At 34.3% G+C, this 16,723-nt stretch overlaps 1 protein-coding gene across 2 annotated transcripts; it reads right to left on the bottom strand.

Annotated features, from left to right (window-relative positions):
- Window positions 1-7,851: 7,851 nt before the first annotated feature.
- Window positions 7,852-16,219, bottom strand: LOC140812139 (chaperone protein dnaJ GFA2, mitochondrial-like). 2 transcript variants are annotated; one of them, XM_073170349.1, is made up of 18 exons: window positions 15,924-16,219; window positions 15,730-15,823; window positions 15,554-15,631; window positions 14,820-14,902; window positions 14,634-14,717; window positions 14,510-14,548; window positions 13,354-13,461; window positions 12,041-12,088; window positions 11,871-11,958; window positions 11,453-11,517; window positions 11,265-11,339; window positions 10,638-10,710; window positions 10,011-10,102; window positions 9,821-9,892; window positions 9,507-9,563; window positions 9,192-9,240; window positions 8,594-8,660; window positions 7,852-8,263 (listed from the first exon to the last, which is right to left on the bottom strand). In XM_073170349.1, the coding sequence occupies exons 1-18, from the start codon at window positions 15,996-15,998 to the stop codon at window positions 8,167-8,169; spliced, it is 1,344 nt and encodes a 447-aa protein (XP_073026450.1). In that variant the 5' UTR covers window positions 15,999-16,219; the 3' UTR covers window positions 7,852-8,166. The 2 variants fall into 2 exon arrangements, with proteins under 2 accessions (XP_073026450.1, XP_073026451.1); XM_073170350.1 differs by lacking the exon at window positions 15,924-16,219 and having other exon boundaries at window positions 14,634-14,708; window positions 14,810-14,902.
- Window positions 16,220-16,723: the final 504 nt, after the last annotated feature.

Here is a 16,723-nt window from a genome sequence, read left to right as displayed (position 1 = left end):
CTACACGGACCCCTACACGGAGGTAGGCACGGGGTCCGTGTCCTTCATATTTGGGAAAATATTATAGCATGCTTTGAGGTTCGATGTCATGGTTTAGTGCAAGGGTTATCAAGGTCGGGTCATGGGAAATTATGGAATGTCCTAAGAAATGATTGAGTAGGAGAGTAAGTATGATATTTACGTCTACGTTATGTAAGTTACGTATGTGAATTCACGTTAGTATGTGCAGCAACGGCCCCGATCGAAGTCCAACGAATTCCTCAACGCCAAGTAAGTATGTTGACGTGCAAAGAAAATATTTTAAGTTTTTGGAGGTATGCTAAATGTCTTGTGACCAAATTATGTTAGGATGGGAAAGCGTTAAATTATGAACGGGGACCAATCCGCCCGTTAAATTATGAACGGGTAAGATCGTGGTTGGAAAGTGTTAAATTATGAACGGGGACCAACCAGCCCGTTAAATTATGAACGGGGATCTCATGTATGTGGCAGTGGATACGTCCCTGTCAGCCCAGTACTGTGGTTTGTCTGATCAGGCATTTATTATGTTATGGGTCACTTGCTTTGAAACATGCATCTACGCAAAATGTTGAAGTACGTATGTTCTAGTATGCAGTATGTTTATGACAAGTTTTCACGTTATGGCACGTCTATGTTATGTACGTATGTTCAAGTGTTAGTATGCAAATTCAAGTTCAAGTATGTATGTTCTATTTTAAAGTTGCATGCGGTTTTATTATGTAGTACTCGCTATTTCCCAGTTTATACGTGTTGAGTCTTTAGACTCACTAGACTTGATCGATGCAGGTGAATATGTTGAGGACGAGACGAGGGGTGGCGACCAAGGGGCAGGCTTGGACTGAGCAGAAGGCTAGACCCGAGGACCGCCCACGTTATTTTAAGATTTTAAGCATGAAAATATTAATACTCTGATTTATTTTTTTGGTTGCTAGACATTTTGAACAAACCTTTCTTTTAGCAAAGTTTTATTGGTGAATGGATGATGTAGTGACGACCGTATTGATTTTATTTTCGTATTCAAGAGAATTTTTAATTTTTCCGCAAATTTTAAGTAGTAAAAAGTACGTTTCGTTACAGTGGAGACCACGGACTTTGATGTTATTGTAGATAGGGTTTGAACACTTGAGTTAGTTGTTGAACCTTAGTCTGTATTGAATATATATGTTGTACAGGACTTGTACCTTGTTATATACTGATATGTATACTAGTATGATTTCCATTACGTTCCGCATTTAAAAAAAAATTAGACCCTGGCGTCCGGGTCCTCACAATCATCAAATCATGCAACTCGTAAATTTATCTCTAATCGTCAGAATTAAAAATAAATTAATAATTATTTCATTTATAATAAAAATTCTCGTAAAACATTTTTTACAATAAATAATTAAAATCCAATTCTAATTAATTATTTTATTAGAAAAAGTCCATAATTTTAACAAATTTCGTGAATTTGATTAAATTTCATAAAATTTAAATGAAACCAAAAAATTTGAAAAATTCAAAAATCGCCTTTAGCCCAAATAATTGAGCCCTAGGGGGGCAGCACTACCCGAGACACTTTCGGGCACATTTTCCGTCTGTCCGCCCGCTGCTAGAATATTTCAGGCAGCCGCCCCTTTGCACAGCAGATTGTTTTTTGAAAAATATTTATTTAAAAGGGATATGGCAGTCACCGCTATACGCACGCACACAAAATAATTTTTATTTATTTGAAAAAAATTAATTTTCTAGGGGGTGCGATTTTCTGGATAATCTTATACGGTTAGAAATAAATTATTTAACATAATTCAAACAACAAATCATATGATACATAATAAACTAGTTGTGATAACATTGTTGGTGTACCATTTTTTCGCACCCAAGTCGCAGCGGAAGTTAAAAAAAACATTTGATGTTCAAAACGTTTAGTAGGTGTCATATAATTTAAATCATTTGTAGGGTGTTTAGATATGATTTATCTTTGCGTATTAAACTCTGCCTCCAATTATCTCAGTGTTTAAGCCGTAATAGCTCTTCTTGTAAATCTCTACGAATTTTATTAAGTCTTCTAGTCAGGTCCACGATCAAAACATTTTTCCTCGTATAGATCGCATTAAATATCTAAAAAAAGTTTTCGTTGAGATTGGATCGACGGATTTCAAAAATCTGGCGACGTCTAGGCAATGAAGCGGTAGAAAGAATTGGATAAATATTTTCTACAAAATATAGTGGTGACATATTTTTCTTGTGAGGAGAGAGCTGAGATAAAATTTTAGTGGACAAAAATTGTGTGTAAAAATTATGTTATTTCATATTAGGCTTAATGAAATAAAATCATTTTCTAGGGGGTGCGATTTTCTGGATAATCTTATACGATTAGAAACAAATTATTCAAAATAATTCAAACAACAAATCATATGATACATAATAAACTAGCTCCGATCACATTGTTGGTGTACCATTTTTTTCGCACCCAAGCCGCAGCTTAAGTTTAAAAAAAACATTTGACGTTCAAAACGTTTATTAAGTGTCATATGATTTAAATCATTTGTATGGTGTTTAGATCTTATTTATCTTTGCGTATTAAACGCTGCCTCCAATTATCTTGGTGTTTAAGCCGTTATAGCTCTTCTTGTAAATCTCTACGAATTTTCTTAAGTCTTCTAATCAGGTCCACGATCAAACTTTTTTCCTCGTATAGATCGCACTAAATATCTAAACGAAGTTTTCATCGAGACTATATTGCCGGAATTTCAAAAATCTGGCGACGTCTAAGGAGCGACGTTGTGGAAAGAATTGGATAAAATATTTTCTACAAAATATAGTGGTGACATATTTTTCTTGTGAGGATAGAGCTGAGATAAAATTTTAGTGGACAAAATTTGTGTGTTAAAATTATGTTATTTCATATTAGCCTTAATGAAATAAAATCATTTTCTAGGTGTGGGTGCGATTTTCTAGATAATCTTATACGGTTAGAAATAAATTATTCAACATAATTAAAACAACAAATCATATGATACATAATAAACTAGCTCTGATAACATTGTTGGTGTACCATTTTTTCGGCACCCAAGCCGCAACTTAAGTTTACAAAAATACATTTGACGTTCAAAACGTTTATTAAGTGTCATATGATTTAAATCATTTGTTTGGTGTTTAGATCTGATTTATCTTTGCGTATTAAACACTGCCTCCAATTATCTTGGTGTTTAAGTCGTAATAGCTTTTCTTGTAAATCTCTACGAATTTTCTTAAGTCTTCTAATCAGGTCCACGATCAAACTTTTTTCCTCGTATAGATCGTATTAAATATCTAAACAAAGTTTTCGTCGAGGCTGGATTGCCAGATCGCCGGAATTTCAGAAATCTGGCGACGTCTAGGCAATGACGCGGTAGAAAGAATTGGATAAAATATTTTCTACAAAATATAGTGGTGACATATTTTTCTTGTGAGGAGAGAGCTGAGATAAAATTTTAGTGGACAAAATTTGTGTGTAAAAATTATGTTATTTCATATTAGGCTTAATGAAATAAAATCATTTTCTAGGGAGGTGCGATTTTCTGGATAATCTTATACGGTTAGAAACAAATTATTCAACATAACTCAAACAACAAATCATGTGATACATAATAACTAGCTCTAATAACATTGTTGGTGTACCGTTTTTTCGCACCCAAGCCGCATCTTAAGTTTAAAAAAACATTTGACGTTCAAAACGTTTATTAAGTGTCATATAATTTAAATCATTTGTATGGTGTTTAGATCTGATTTATCTTTGCGTATTAAACGCTACCTCCAATTATCTTGGTGTTTAAGCCGTTATAACTCTTCTTGTAAATCTCTACAAATTTTCTTAAGTCTTCTAATCAGGTCCACGATCAAACTTTTTTCCTCGTATAGATCGCACTAAATATCTAAACGAAGTTTTCATCGAGACTGGATCGTCGGAATTTTAAAAATCTAGGCTACGTCTAAGGATCGACGCTGTGGAAAGAATTGGATAAAATATTTTCTACAAAATATAGTGGTGACATATTTTTCTTGTGAGAAAGCTGAGATAAAATTTTAGTAGGAAAAAATTTGTGTGCAAAAATTATGTTATTTCATATTAGGCTTAATGAAATAAAATCATTTTCTAGGGGGGTGCGATTTTCTGGATAATCTTATACGGTTAGAAACTAATTATTCAACATAATTTAAACAAAAAATCACATGATACATAATAAACTAGCTCTGATAACATTGTTGGTGTACCATTTTTCGCACCCAAGCCGCAGCTTAAGTTTAAAAAAAACATTTGACGTTCAAAACGTTTATTAAGTGTCATATGATTTAAATCATTTGTATGGTGTTTAGATCTGATTTATCTTTGCGTATTAAACGCTGCCTCCAATTATCTTGGTGTTTAAGCCGTTATAGCTCTTCTCGTAAATCTCTACAATTTTTCTTATGTCTTCTAATCAGGTCAACGATCAAACTTTTTTCCTCGTATAGATCGCACTAAATATCTAAACGAAGTTTTCATCGAGACTGGATCGCCGGAATTTCAAAAATCTGGCGACAGTCTAAGGAGCGACGCTGTGGAAAGAATTGGATTCAAATATTTTCTACAAAATATAGTGGTGACATATTTTCCTTGTGAGAAGAGAGTTGAGATAAAATTTTAGTGCACAAAATTTGTGTGTAAAAATTATGTTATTTCATGTTACTCTTAATGAAATATATATAAGTTTTAATTTATATATATTTATATATATGTGACTCTTCTAAAATATACCATGAGAATCTTGTATATAGTAGTCACAATACTAAAATTATTATTTTATTAGTAGATTCTAAATTTATTAAATAAATTGTGAAATCGTATAATCCCGATCGACAATCAGACATCGCCGATGTATCGATTGAACAAATCTTGTTCATATAAAAAAATTTTCACCATACATTTTTTGTAACTGATAGTTTTGTGAACTTCTTCACAAAAACATGTCCATCCACTCTCCTCACTTAATTAGTTGTTAAGATAACTTTCACGTCTTCAATTACATGGAATCAATTTATAAACTCATTTATAAGCAATTAGTTTGATCTCCATTAAACTAAAATCATCACATTCAACTCCGTGAACTTGACTATATCAACAGAAACACAAAATACAATACTTGTGTGACCCTCAATAATTTAGAGATACAACTCAAATTCATATGATTTAGAAGAACATTTATTTTTATTTGTTATTAACCTAATTTGCCTCATTCTTTTCATCAACCATTTGATCAAAAATGTCAGAACTCAAGTCTGATTGCATCCATCGGATCATGATAAAATCGTCTATTAGCATCGCTCCATGATCCTATAGGTATCACTGATAATGTATGCAAGTTTCTTAATTTATGGTTAGCGTCCAATATGCTCTCTTCAACTCATATATCCTGATCGAATTGGCAACCATTGACATATCAAAAGTTGCAAATGAATTCGATAACAATGTGATGTATCTTTGAGTAATAAAAGTGATATGATATGGGCAACTGAAGAAATGTCTTTCCAAAATGCACATGTTTTACTCTGACCGGCGATTCCTTGCAATATTAACTCATCAAGTCATATATAATATCTTCACCCGTAAGTAAGTAATGAATCTCTTACTACAATACATTGGCTCTTATGTGTTTCGAAACTACATCCAACCTCGTCACCTTATTACCCTCTATGGAGTCGGTAAACGGATCAAAATGCATGCTAGTACGTAGAGCCTCTATGTTGTACCGGGTAAAATAACTACTGGTGTACAACCATAACCACGAATTATTCCACTCGATAAGTTATAACCACTTGAAAGTCCGACGGAAAGTTGTTCAGTGCATCATCAAATGATCATTTATCGGTATGAATAGACATCATCATGCCCTTACCATTGAAACCTGACGTTTACCTTACAGATGCTAGTCTCAAGCTCAAGCGACCCATATTCTTATTTTAGGCGACTGAATATACTAAGAACGTGTTTAAAATATATGGTACACTTTCTAATAAATTTCATGATCGTAATTGAGAAGAAGATCTCATGGTACCTATATTATATTCAAGGATTTTATCTATGCAGCTTGCATAGATATACAGAAATATTAAATATCATAATTGAATAAAATCATAAAATATTATTAAAATAAAGATTTATTTTTACATAAAGTCAATAAAATCTAATCAACAAATTGATTCGCTGGACTCATACTCTAACAAACTAAACAATGGGCTTAAAAAGGAAATTTTCAAGATGAATCGTTGAACTCAGGATGCAAAATTCATGGCTGCAGAGACCGGGCTTAGCCCAGTTGGTTGGTCTCACGCTTCCCATCCCCCTAGGTCATAGGTTCGAGTCCATTTGTAATAATAAAAAAAAATTTGTGGCTGCAAACGGCACCAAGTGATTTGAGGTTGTGGCCACTTCACAAGCCTATCACAATTACAATTATATATATATATATATATATACACGCACATATATATATATATGATTATTTTAAATTTAGAAATGTAAATGAACAAAGACACTCACGAGCTACACGGATCTCGGCTCCCTGAAAAGCTCATTCGTGATCGTTCGTTAAGCTTATCGATTCAAGCTCCATATCAATTTCAAGCTCTATAATTTTATCGAGCTTAAGAGTACTCGGCTCATAAGCTTGCGATCTCAATCTCGAGGTCGGCTCGTTCATGTGGAGATCGAGCTCGACTAATTAGTTGGACCTTAAGTATACAATAATAATTGGATGGTCTCAAATGGAAATTTAAGGTCAAGTGAAGTGATTTAAATGCTATAAAATGATAAATATACCTCTATAAATTATCATATTTTAGTTGAATTTTTTGCTAAAAGTGCTCGAGGAGCTCGTTTTTCATCTGGTTCATGTTCATGCCAGATCTGAGTTAAACATTTGGTATTATGTTTAAACATGCATATAACACAAAGTTGGATTCGTACAGTGAGATGACGAAAAATATGATGATAAATTAAAACATAAGGTTGATGTAGTTTTTTTTTAACTTTTATTATAAAGTTCGATTCAAATATTGGATTGTTCATTCATCGCAATTATGAATTTATAATGCTTAAATTTCAAGAAATCGAAGATAATTTCTGCCATACTATAAAGTAACATAACTAATTTGAACCCAAATAACTGAGCGAATATTATTGATTGGCAAATTACTTGGGAACGTGCGAACAACCGACCAAAATTCTATAGATAGGAATCCCACTTCTCTATTTGTCTTTTACATCCCAGTCGCATAATATTATTTTCCTGGAAAATCACACCAGTTTTTTTATCATAACTTTTATTTTGAATAAATTCATATGTATAGTCTTGCACACATAGGAAGGCTAGATCATAAAAGCTGGCCAATGTAACGCCACAATATTTATGACTGTCCTCATTATACGAACAAGCACTTATCTCAAGTCAAACAGACTTAATTTTGGAGTTTCTAATTATAAACTTCCGGAAAAAAGATTGTTCATTGTTGGTACGAGTAGTATCTATCAAATCTTTTAAGAAACCCTCAAATGCGCACTCTCATCCATGCATAATTTTGGAATCTCTCTCATGTATAATATCGATTCATTCATGTTTCTTTTTCAATAAGTACGTCAGGAGCCATTTCTTGTCTGTACTATCCCATGACTTCGGCAATCATTTTTCGACCTCTTCGTGGGTGTATCTATCACTGACACCACACCAAACCAGGCATATTGGATGCACGATAGCATCTAATTAACCGTATTTAACAAATAAGAAAAAAATCAAATAGATCAATAAATGAGAGTAGAGGCACACAGAGGCATGCTCCAAACGTAAAATTGCATTTATTTATAACTGAGAAACTATCTGGAATTAAAAAATATATAGCGGATGAATCGGCTTTATAAATTTTATGTTCTTATGTACAATAATGCTTGATCCAAACATGATCTTCAGTGAAATGCTATATCTATTATGACGTTTACATGCCCTTCCCAGCAAACGGAAGGTACAAATAATTTAATTACTTTCTAACTCAAAATTGCTCAGCCAAATCATTTCAGCTCCAGAGAATTTTAAGGGTAATAATTTTCATCACCTTTCTAAAGATTCCAAAAACCTGGCGCTGCCGTAGGGATCAACTTGATGCACCTGCAGCAGCCTCTTTATCAGTTTCCCCTTGCTCTTCTTTAACAAACTCCTCGATTAATTGGTGCTGCCTCTGGGTCAAGTTGCTAACAAGAAGGTAATAGAAGAACGAATTAGTCGAAATAGATGGCATCCTCTTGAGGAAAATAAAAGAACAAACCTTATTCGTAGTACTTTTTAATGCGAATTTTTAGATGCTAGTGGAATATGAAATTTTTATACGGAGTTCTGTCTTTCCCCTCAAATATACTGGTTGTCATTTGGCATTTGGTAATGACTCCTTTTTACTTCAAATAAAATAGTTGCATAGAAAATGAACTTGTAGATTAGAGAATGAAACAAATGAAATTGGAAATGGACTATTTCACACAAGAAAACGAGAGAAGAGCTACACCTACTACTGCCAAGGTACTTACGTTGGAATGCTGACGTTGAAATGAACATACTGATCTCCAAATGAAAAGGAGTTTCTGACTTTAATACCTAGATACACAACATTACGAATATTTAGTCCTAGATGGATACATCATATGCAACCATTTGGTGCAAAAAATAAGATATTAAATGATTAAACATTGTTGTTTTATCTAATGTTTGGTTCAACATTCTACAAATGATTAGAGAGTCATTGATCATTCTATCATCCTTATATCATATAGCTTTCATCATCATATCTCACGAATCAAATCAAATAGCAGAAATAAGGAAGAAAAAGGTGAGGCAAGTACAATCTATTGATTTTTTTTTATTTTAGCCATATCACCATAAAGTCAGGTAGAAGTAAATGTATAAGCAAGATAAATTCCTCATAGAATTAAATGGCACTTAAGGCAACAAATAGCTACTTCTAAATTCTAATTGGGTTTAAAACAAATATCTATGCAATATCTTAGCAAAAGCCAATAACTACAAGTGCCAGCTATATATACATGTTGGGTTGCTCTGAACCCTCCATCACTTGGCTGGTTTTTTCCTTTAGAAAACACAAATATACATTCCCAGGAAAATTTCTACCTTTTTTCCTTAAGACAACCTTTTGGCCAGGTTGAGTGCCAGGACGAACCTACAAACCAGAAGTAGAACCAGACTCAGACACCCAAAAAAAGGGTAATGCAATAGAAAATGATAGTAAGAGTAAAGCATCCTACACCAAAAAAGCATTTGGGACTAAACCCCAATACCAAACCCCTCTCCAAATATAACCCAAAACAGAACATAGAAAACTGAGAAGTAGATCCAAAATCTCATCTGAAGGAGGAAGTCAAAAATGAGGATAGAAAAGACACCACTATAAAAAGAAATAAATCACTAAAGAAACCTCAGACAGACCTTAAGGACAACATCCCCGGTCAGGGTGGGCACCTGGATGGTTCCTCCAAGTATTGCCTGCAAATAGAACTGTTCATTAGCTAACCTAGATAAGAAGAATTATTTTACAAAAACCAACAGGTCATCAAGCCTGAGAAAATAGAGATAAGGACAACCATCAATTCGGTGTCCTCAAATAAAAATTAAAACATATAGCACGGTACATCTTAATGCAAATAATTTGCTATCAATACAAATTTAAATCAAACCACTTATGGAACAATTTTCTTGTTCTACTAGCAAAATGAAAGAAAAGAGTGCTTGGTTAGTATTACCTGAGTGATGCTCAAAACAGCATCAACATGGATATCAGCCCCTTCTCTGCGGAACACTGGATCTTCTCTGACCTGTAAAATGCATCCATCCAGGCTTCAGAGTTCAGTGTGTATGTTTCCAACCACATTCGAGCTACCTTATGCAGAGAAACAAAAACAAAAAATCCAGTAATATATCTAAACAAGGGACCTTGATCATAACATAAAGATCACCAGGTTGATTCCCATCAGGATCAGCTCCACCACTTCTGGGAACCTTAATAGTTTCGTTGTTGTCCACCCCTGCAAATCACCGATGTAGAATCAAATGAATTTTTTTAATGGCTGGAACTTTGTCGTACACACAAATAAATACAAAGGAGTGAAGAACCGTATAGCTCTCAACAAACATTTCGTAAATTGTAACAATTCCATTTTAAATCTAGACCAACAAGTAAAAAGCCCAGTTCCAAACGGCTATTGAAGGTCAGCCACAAGCCCACAACCGGAAATCAATTCCACCATGAAGAAAAATTCAAACATAATGGAAAATTTCACAAGCTTTTTATTGTACATTTCAAAGAGAGGACTGAATTTGGTTAACTACTAGTGAAACTAAACTGATATTTCCATCCAAACAGCAGTAGGTTAGACTATATTAACTGATTTAGCAGGCAATATCAAGGTGCATCTTTTAAAACTCCTTTAACACTGAGTTTGATGAAAATTATGTACATCAAGTTTCCTAAACAGGAGGAAACTGCTGACCAGAAACGACACTGCTGGTTAAAATACAAATTAAAACACAAATAATGACTGAATTTTCTGATAAACTCACCTGCCATGACATTCAATGTAACTGTTTTTGGCCCTCTCAATACTCGCTTACCCTTGCAGGACTTGCAGAAGCTCTGATTCAAATTATAAAGTCAGAAGATATAATTATTCGATATAGTTCATTTTCATTCTCTCGATTTCACCAACAATATTAAAAAATCTATCATAATTGCAGATTAGTCATGGCTGCATATGCATAACACCAAGCCACAAACAACTTTCAATAGTTATAAATTATAATCAGATATCTCTTAATAGAATCAAGATCAATATCTTCCGACATTGGGCATCACAAGTCACAAAGGTTGTTAACATAAAAAACTGACTCAATACCATGATCTAGACAATGTTAAACAGTTCAATTTATTAATCCTATGACCAGGGGATCATATGCCAGTATGAGAAAACATTATCCTTTATTCAATTCCATGAATGTAACAGACAAACCTAGGGTATACAATAACTCTAGTAAAATCACGATCATCCCTATCCTCTAAAGCCATTTTTTTAATTACACAGACAAATGATAGATCCTCATGAGGGCCCAGTAAATCAAAAGACAAGAAAAAACCACAAAATATTCAGTGGGTGTGTTAAAAAATAATGATCATAGAACAAGAGGCCATACTGATGCAATTTTCCCAGCTCCTCCGCAACTTGGACAAGTAGATTGAAGTGTGAAAGGACCGTTCTGTGAAACAATCTGGGTTGGCAAACAAAAATATTAATATGAATATCAGTCAATTTTCATAGGAAAAAAACTCAAATGTTAATGAGTTCAGGAATTCACAAGGTAGTGAGGCCAAAGGTACCCACCGTGCCAGAGCCTCTACAACGCTTACAGGTTTCAGGCCGGGTCCCAGGAGGGACACCAGTTCCACCTAACGCACAACAGAAGAATTATTGAAAGCTTAGTCATGACAAAACATAGTGAAATAACAACACAATTGAACCTTGGCCTCGCCTTCTTATCATGTAAATCAAAATCAACTTAACAAAGTTAGGATTCAAAGAAAATGCATAAAGCCAAAGAATCCAGAAGGAAAACATAATTGAAAACTGATGCATGAGAAAACATAGTTAAAGAATAATTCAGTTGAACCTCGACCTTCTTGTCATGTAACTCAAAATCAACTTAAAAAGTTAGGATTCAAAGAAAATGCACAAAGCCAAAGAATCCAGAACAGAGCCCCATGGATTCTGAAGTTGTCATAGGAAAGATATAAGCCAATACCACAAGTTTCGCAATCCAAATCAGTAAGGATTGATAGAGTTCTGGTACATCCCTGAACAGCTTCCATAAATGATAGTTCAACAGAAACCTGCACCAGTGTCTCAGATTAAGAGAACATATTAACAATAAACACTAAATTTGTCATCGATGGGTAGACAAAAAGTTTTAACCTTGACGTCCTCACCACCCATGTTCCTATTGAAGATGTTGTTGAAAATCTAATTGCAATAGATCATAACAAAACAACACACAGATTAGATCTTTCAAACATGAGAAGAAACCATAAGGAAAACTGAGGCAAAAATGTCAAGATTAGGATATGCAACAGTGATAACATGTTAAGGTCCACTGTCTTGAAGTCGCTTGTTACCAGTTGAAACTTGAACCTACGTCCATGGATAACTCGTACATCTTCTTTCATCATAAACATCACTGAGTTCAGTAACTCTACCATACTTTGAAAACATCTAAGTGGCTAATTGTGAATTTATGTTCTATCACCATAAACCACTTTTCAGCCAGAGTGAGGGAGCATTTAAAAACTACTGATTGGTGAGTTCCATGCAATATTATATATCAGGCTTCCGAAGAAAAAAAGGAGGTGATGGTCATCGATGCACCCCCATATACAAAGTTCGGTACTCCACAAAAACTCTCACCTAGAAAAGCTAGTTTGTAGCAGAATAACTAAATTCTACTTCTATATGTCTTAGCCATTGTATCTTCTTGCAATTTCTGGATACCACCATTCTAGAAAGTCTATTATAAGACTGCAGCAGTGTATCACCATTACAGCAGCTTCACTCCCTAACTCATCCCAATACCTGATCAATTACAACTCTCATCATACCTTTAGCAGTGCGGTTGAATTAGGAGTCCAAGACATTTTAGAAAGCAACGATAGCTATTCATGAACATAGTTGTCAATCGCGCATAGCGCTCTGTAGCGCAAAGGTTTGCCCGTGTCTATAGCGCATAGAGAATAGCGTAGCAAGGGTTATTTAAAAGTAAAGTGTCGCAAGTATATAAATATATAATATATAACATATAGTAACATCAATTCAAAACCTTAATTTCCATCACAATATTCCATCAACTTTCGTAAAATACTAAAATCTGAATTATTTTAAGTTTTTTCATTGAATTATCATAGAAGACACAAAAATAAAGCAAGAAATGCAGAAAAATATAATTTCAGCAAAAATCCAAGTACATGCCAAAAAAACCAAAATTAGAAAAAAAAAAAAAAAAAAGATGACAGAAAATAAACATGTAGCTTCACTTTGCAATAGTGCCGCTATTTCAGTTATCGTGATTGTCGCTATAGTGCCAATAGTGAGGATAGCGAGCGCTATGGCAAAGTCCCTGGCGCATAGCGATGTGGTGTCGCTTCACCATGCTATTCGCTATAGCGAGGACTATGGGGGCTATTGACAACTATGTTCATGAACAGCAAAAAGATAATTTAAGGTCATAAACTTACATCTGCATTTTTAAAGATGTCCTGAAAAGGATTAAAACCAGCTCCTCCAAATGGATTAAATCCAGGATCTCCACCTTTACCGGCTTGCTCAAAAGCTTCATGACCAAGCTGTTTAATGGGCATTTTGTTCAGATTAAAACACTCAAACACGAATAACGAAATTCTAAATGCAACTAAAAAATGGAGAATGAAGACTTCCTACATGCACACAAGTAATTAATTTACATCACAGGTATAGTAGATTTTTGTCATCACATGCAACACTATGTAAAACATAGAATTCAGGTACAACTCCCAGCAAAGTTGCACGCTTAGATTCTGTGCAGGCATTAGGATTCTATTTGTACATGTTGTAAATAATATGGATTCGATTGTAGCAAAAATATATGGAACACAAAATTTCTTTAAATTAAGGACTTGTACAATGGCACAAGCTATTTTAATTTTGAATTTTGCTTGGAAAATTATATGTAGAGAGAGAAAAGTGGGGGAAGACTTACGGCAAAAGTTGTCATATATAGATATATCCATCAAACATTCAGCACTCCGAAATATGCCAGGAAAAGTCACTTGTAACGCATGCGGAGTACATATAATGACTATTATGTTAGCTACACTACTTTTACGAGACAATAATAAATACAGAGTCAACAAGTCATAAAAAACAGTTGGAAACAACAATAAGAAATATGAAAAAATTTGAGACAATAACTAAAGCCATATTTTATTAGTTCTTTCTATATAATTCAAACTATATCAGCATATCCCTCCTTTAAATTGGGAATACAATAAAAACATTTAGTATCTGTTTACATCTTTCATATTTACCATATGCAGATTTGCACTTCTATGATTTCACCTTTTCAAACTTCACTTCATCTAATTTTTTCTTTTCCTCTCTAAATCAAAAAATAATTCTAAAATTCAATTGTCTGAGGAGTTCAATTAAATGACCAACTTAATTAATTTGAGAATGCCATATCCTACACTGAGAAGGAAGAAAACTACAGCATCTCAAATCATTTACTACATAGCATAGGAAAGAATATTATGAATGTTGCCGTAAATGGAGCCATGGCTGCAGACTTATAAAGTTAAACATAAGACTTGCAAATTTAAAGAAACAATTACTTGCAGAGAAATATATATTTGAGACCTGATCATATTGCTGGCGCTTTTCTTCATCTTTCAACACCTGCCAAAATTTTGGATGGAAAGTTCGATAAAATACGCAAATCTAGGAGCTTATGCCGAAAAATGCCAATGCTTTCAAAGTGTACCTCATAAGCCTTTTGAACTTCTTGAAATTTCTTTTCAGCTTCAGGGTCATTTTTATTTGTATCTGGATGCAACTTCTTTGCAAGCTGCAAAATCGAGAAAATAGCTAAGAGTATGTGGAGTAAAAAGAAGATAGAAAAAATAGGAGGGGAGCTCAGAAGAAAAAAGGTGAAGAAACACGAACATACCCCATAATAAGCTTTCTTGATTTCAGATGCCGTGGCATTTTTACTGACACTGAGTACATCGTAAAAATTTCTTGACAATTGAGCTATTAAGAAAAGGCAGACCGAGAAAAAAATGAGAAAACAGAATAATTCAATCGGTCAACCTTATAGTTGAAAATTAATATGGACTCTCAAACATAAATTAGAACCAACATGAACAGGATATTGACAAAGGCTAATTGCAGATTGAGCAACTTAAAGGTTCATTGAGAGTTTTTATTTTTCAGGATTAAATTCACGAGATAAAGAAATAGTAGACTTTTTATACTTAATCAATACATCCCATTATGGTCTCGGAGCTTCCGCTAACCGGCGCACTTGGTAGGCATGCAGCATGCTCTTCATGCTTCGAAGGAAATATAAAAAAGACCTAGAAACTAAGGTTGAGTCATTAAGGAACAATCAATTAATGCTGCTAGTGCATTATCTAGTCAATTAAAAATTTTAGTTGATACAGATAGCTAACAAAGATATGTTAAAGAAAATTATTATTTTAATAATTTTCTTTAACAATTTGATAATAGTCTGACAATAATATGTAGCTTCTTGTAACAAACTAACAAACTAAAATAAATTACAGTATATCATTTAGATTTTTCATCATGAATAATACTCATTCCAAACAAACAAATTACAAGTAACCTCCAAAGCAAAGAAAAACACACAAGATTGACAAAACAACACGTGAACGATACCAGTTGCATGAATTGACCGTGCTGCTCCCAGATTATAATTCAATGATCCTAATCTCAGCCAATGTTTTTCATCATTCTCTGCATTGCATTAACAAAAAAAGCATCAGAAACACATAATTCAAGCCAGAAAAATATAATGAGTAAGAAAATGGAACCCCAGACATAATTTCAAGTACCATTTCTAAAATTGGAAGTAAAAAGGGCCCTCGACCGATCGCAAAATGCCGAGCTGAAGCTCCTGAAGTCCCCTTTCAATGAAGATTCATACAACTGCAAACCAATCAAGGCAAAATAAATAACCATTAAAACAACAACACATGTATAGCAAAACGCAACATTATTCATAAGACTACGTGAGAATGCTGCATACAAAGGGAAAGGAATTGCGGAGGAGCAATGAATAGAAGCAGCGGCGCGCGAGCCGGAAACCGTGGCACCGAACCATGAGTTGGTATCTGCACACCGCGCGATAATTAAAGCCCTGGAGAAACCCTGATTGTTATTCAATTTGGAGAAGAAGGAACCCACGGCCGATAGAATGTTCTAGTGGGGAGTGGAGATGCCGAAAATGGTCAAAGGAACCGAACCGGTCCGGTTGGTTTGGTTTTGTGAAACCGGGTTTTAACAGTTTCGGCTTCAGGGTAATGTGGTTTAGTAAATTGGGATTGCTTTTTGGATCGCGGAATTGATGGGGGGCGACGGTGGATAATATTAGGATTGGCAATTTTTTCTGAACTCGTTGGGGGTTCGATATCCGATACTAATAGAATAGGGTATGGAGAAATTTTAGATCCGATTAAATAATTGGGTAATCGAGTATGAAGATTTTCGGGTTCGGGTATGGAGACGATTTTGATATAATCCGACACACACTCGATCCGAATACTCCTTTAAATTAATATATATATATATATATATGTGTGTGTGTGTGTGTGTAATGCCGAGAATTTTATTCTGGTAATCTGTAATTATTGATTTATAATTTGAGGTGATTATGAAAAGGGCTAACCGAGACAAAATGAGATTTTATGTGGGAATTGTTGGTGTGAGGACCGAAGGTCTCGCGCATATGCGCAAAGAGTAGGCGCGCATATGCCCGAGCTGTGCAGAAGCCATAATGAAAGACCGAGCATTGGGCGCACATGCGCGACCTCAATACACGCATATGCG

The sequence above is a fragment of the Primulina eburnea genome, chromosome 14, assembly GCF_022965805.1.
Source record: "Primulina eburnea isolate SZY01 chromosome 14, ASM2296580v1, whole genome shotgun sequence".
NCBI classification, from domain to species: Eukaryota; Viridiplantae; Streptophyta; class Magnoliopsida; order Lamiales; family Gesneriaceae; genus Primulina; species Primulina eburnea.
Note: the sequence above shows the minus strand (reverse complement) of the source record. Positions and strands in the feature narration are given on the sequence as shown.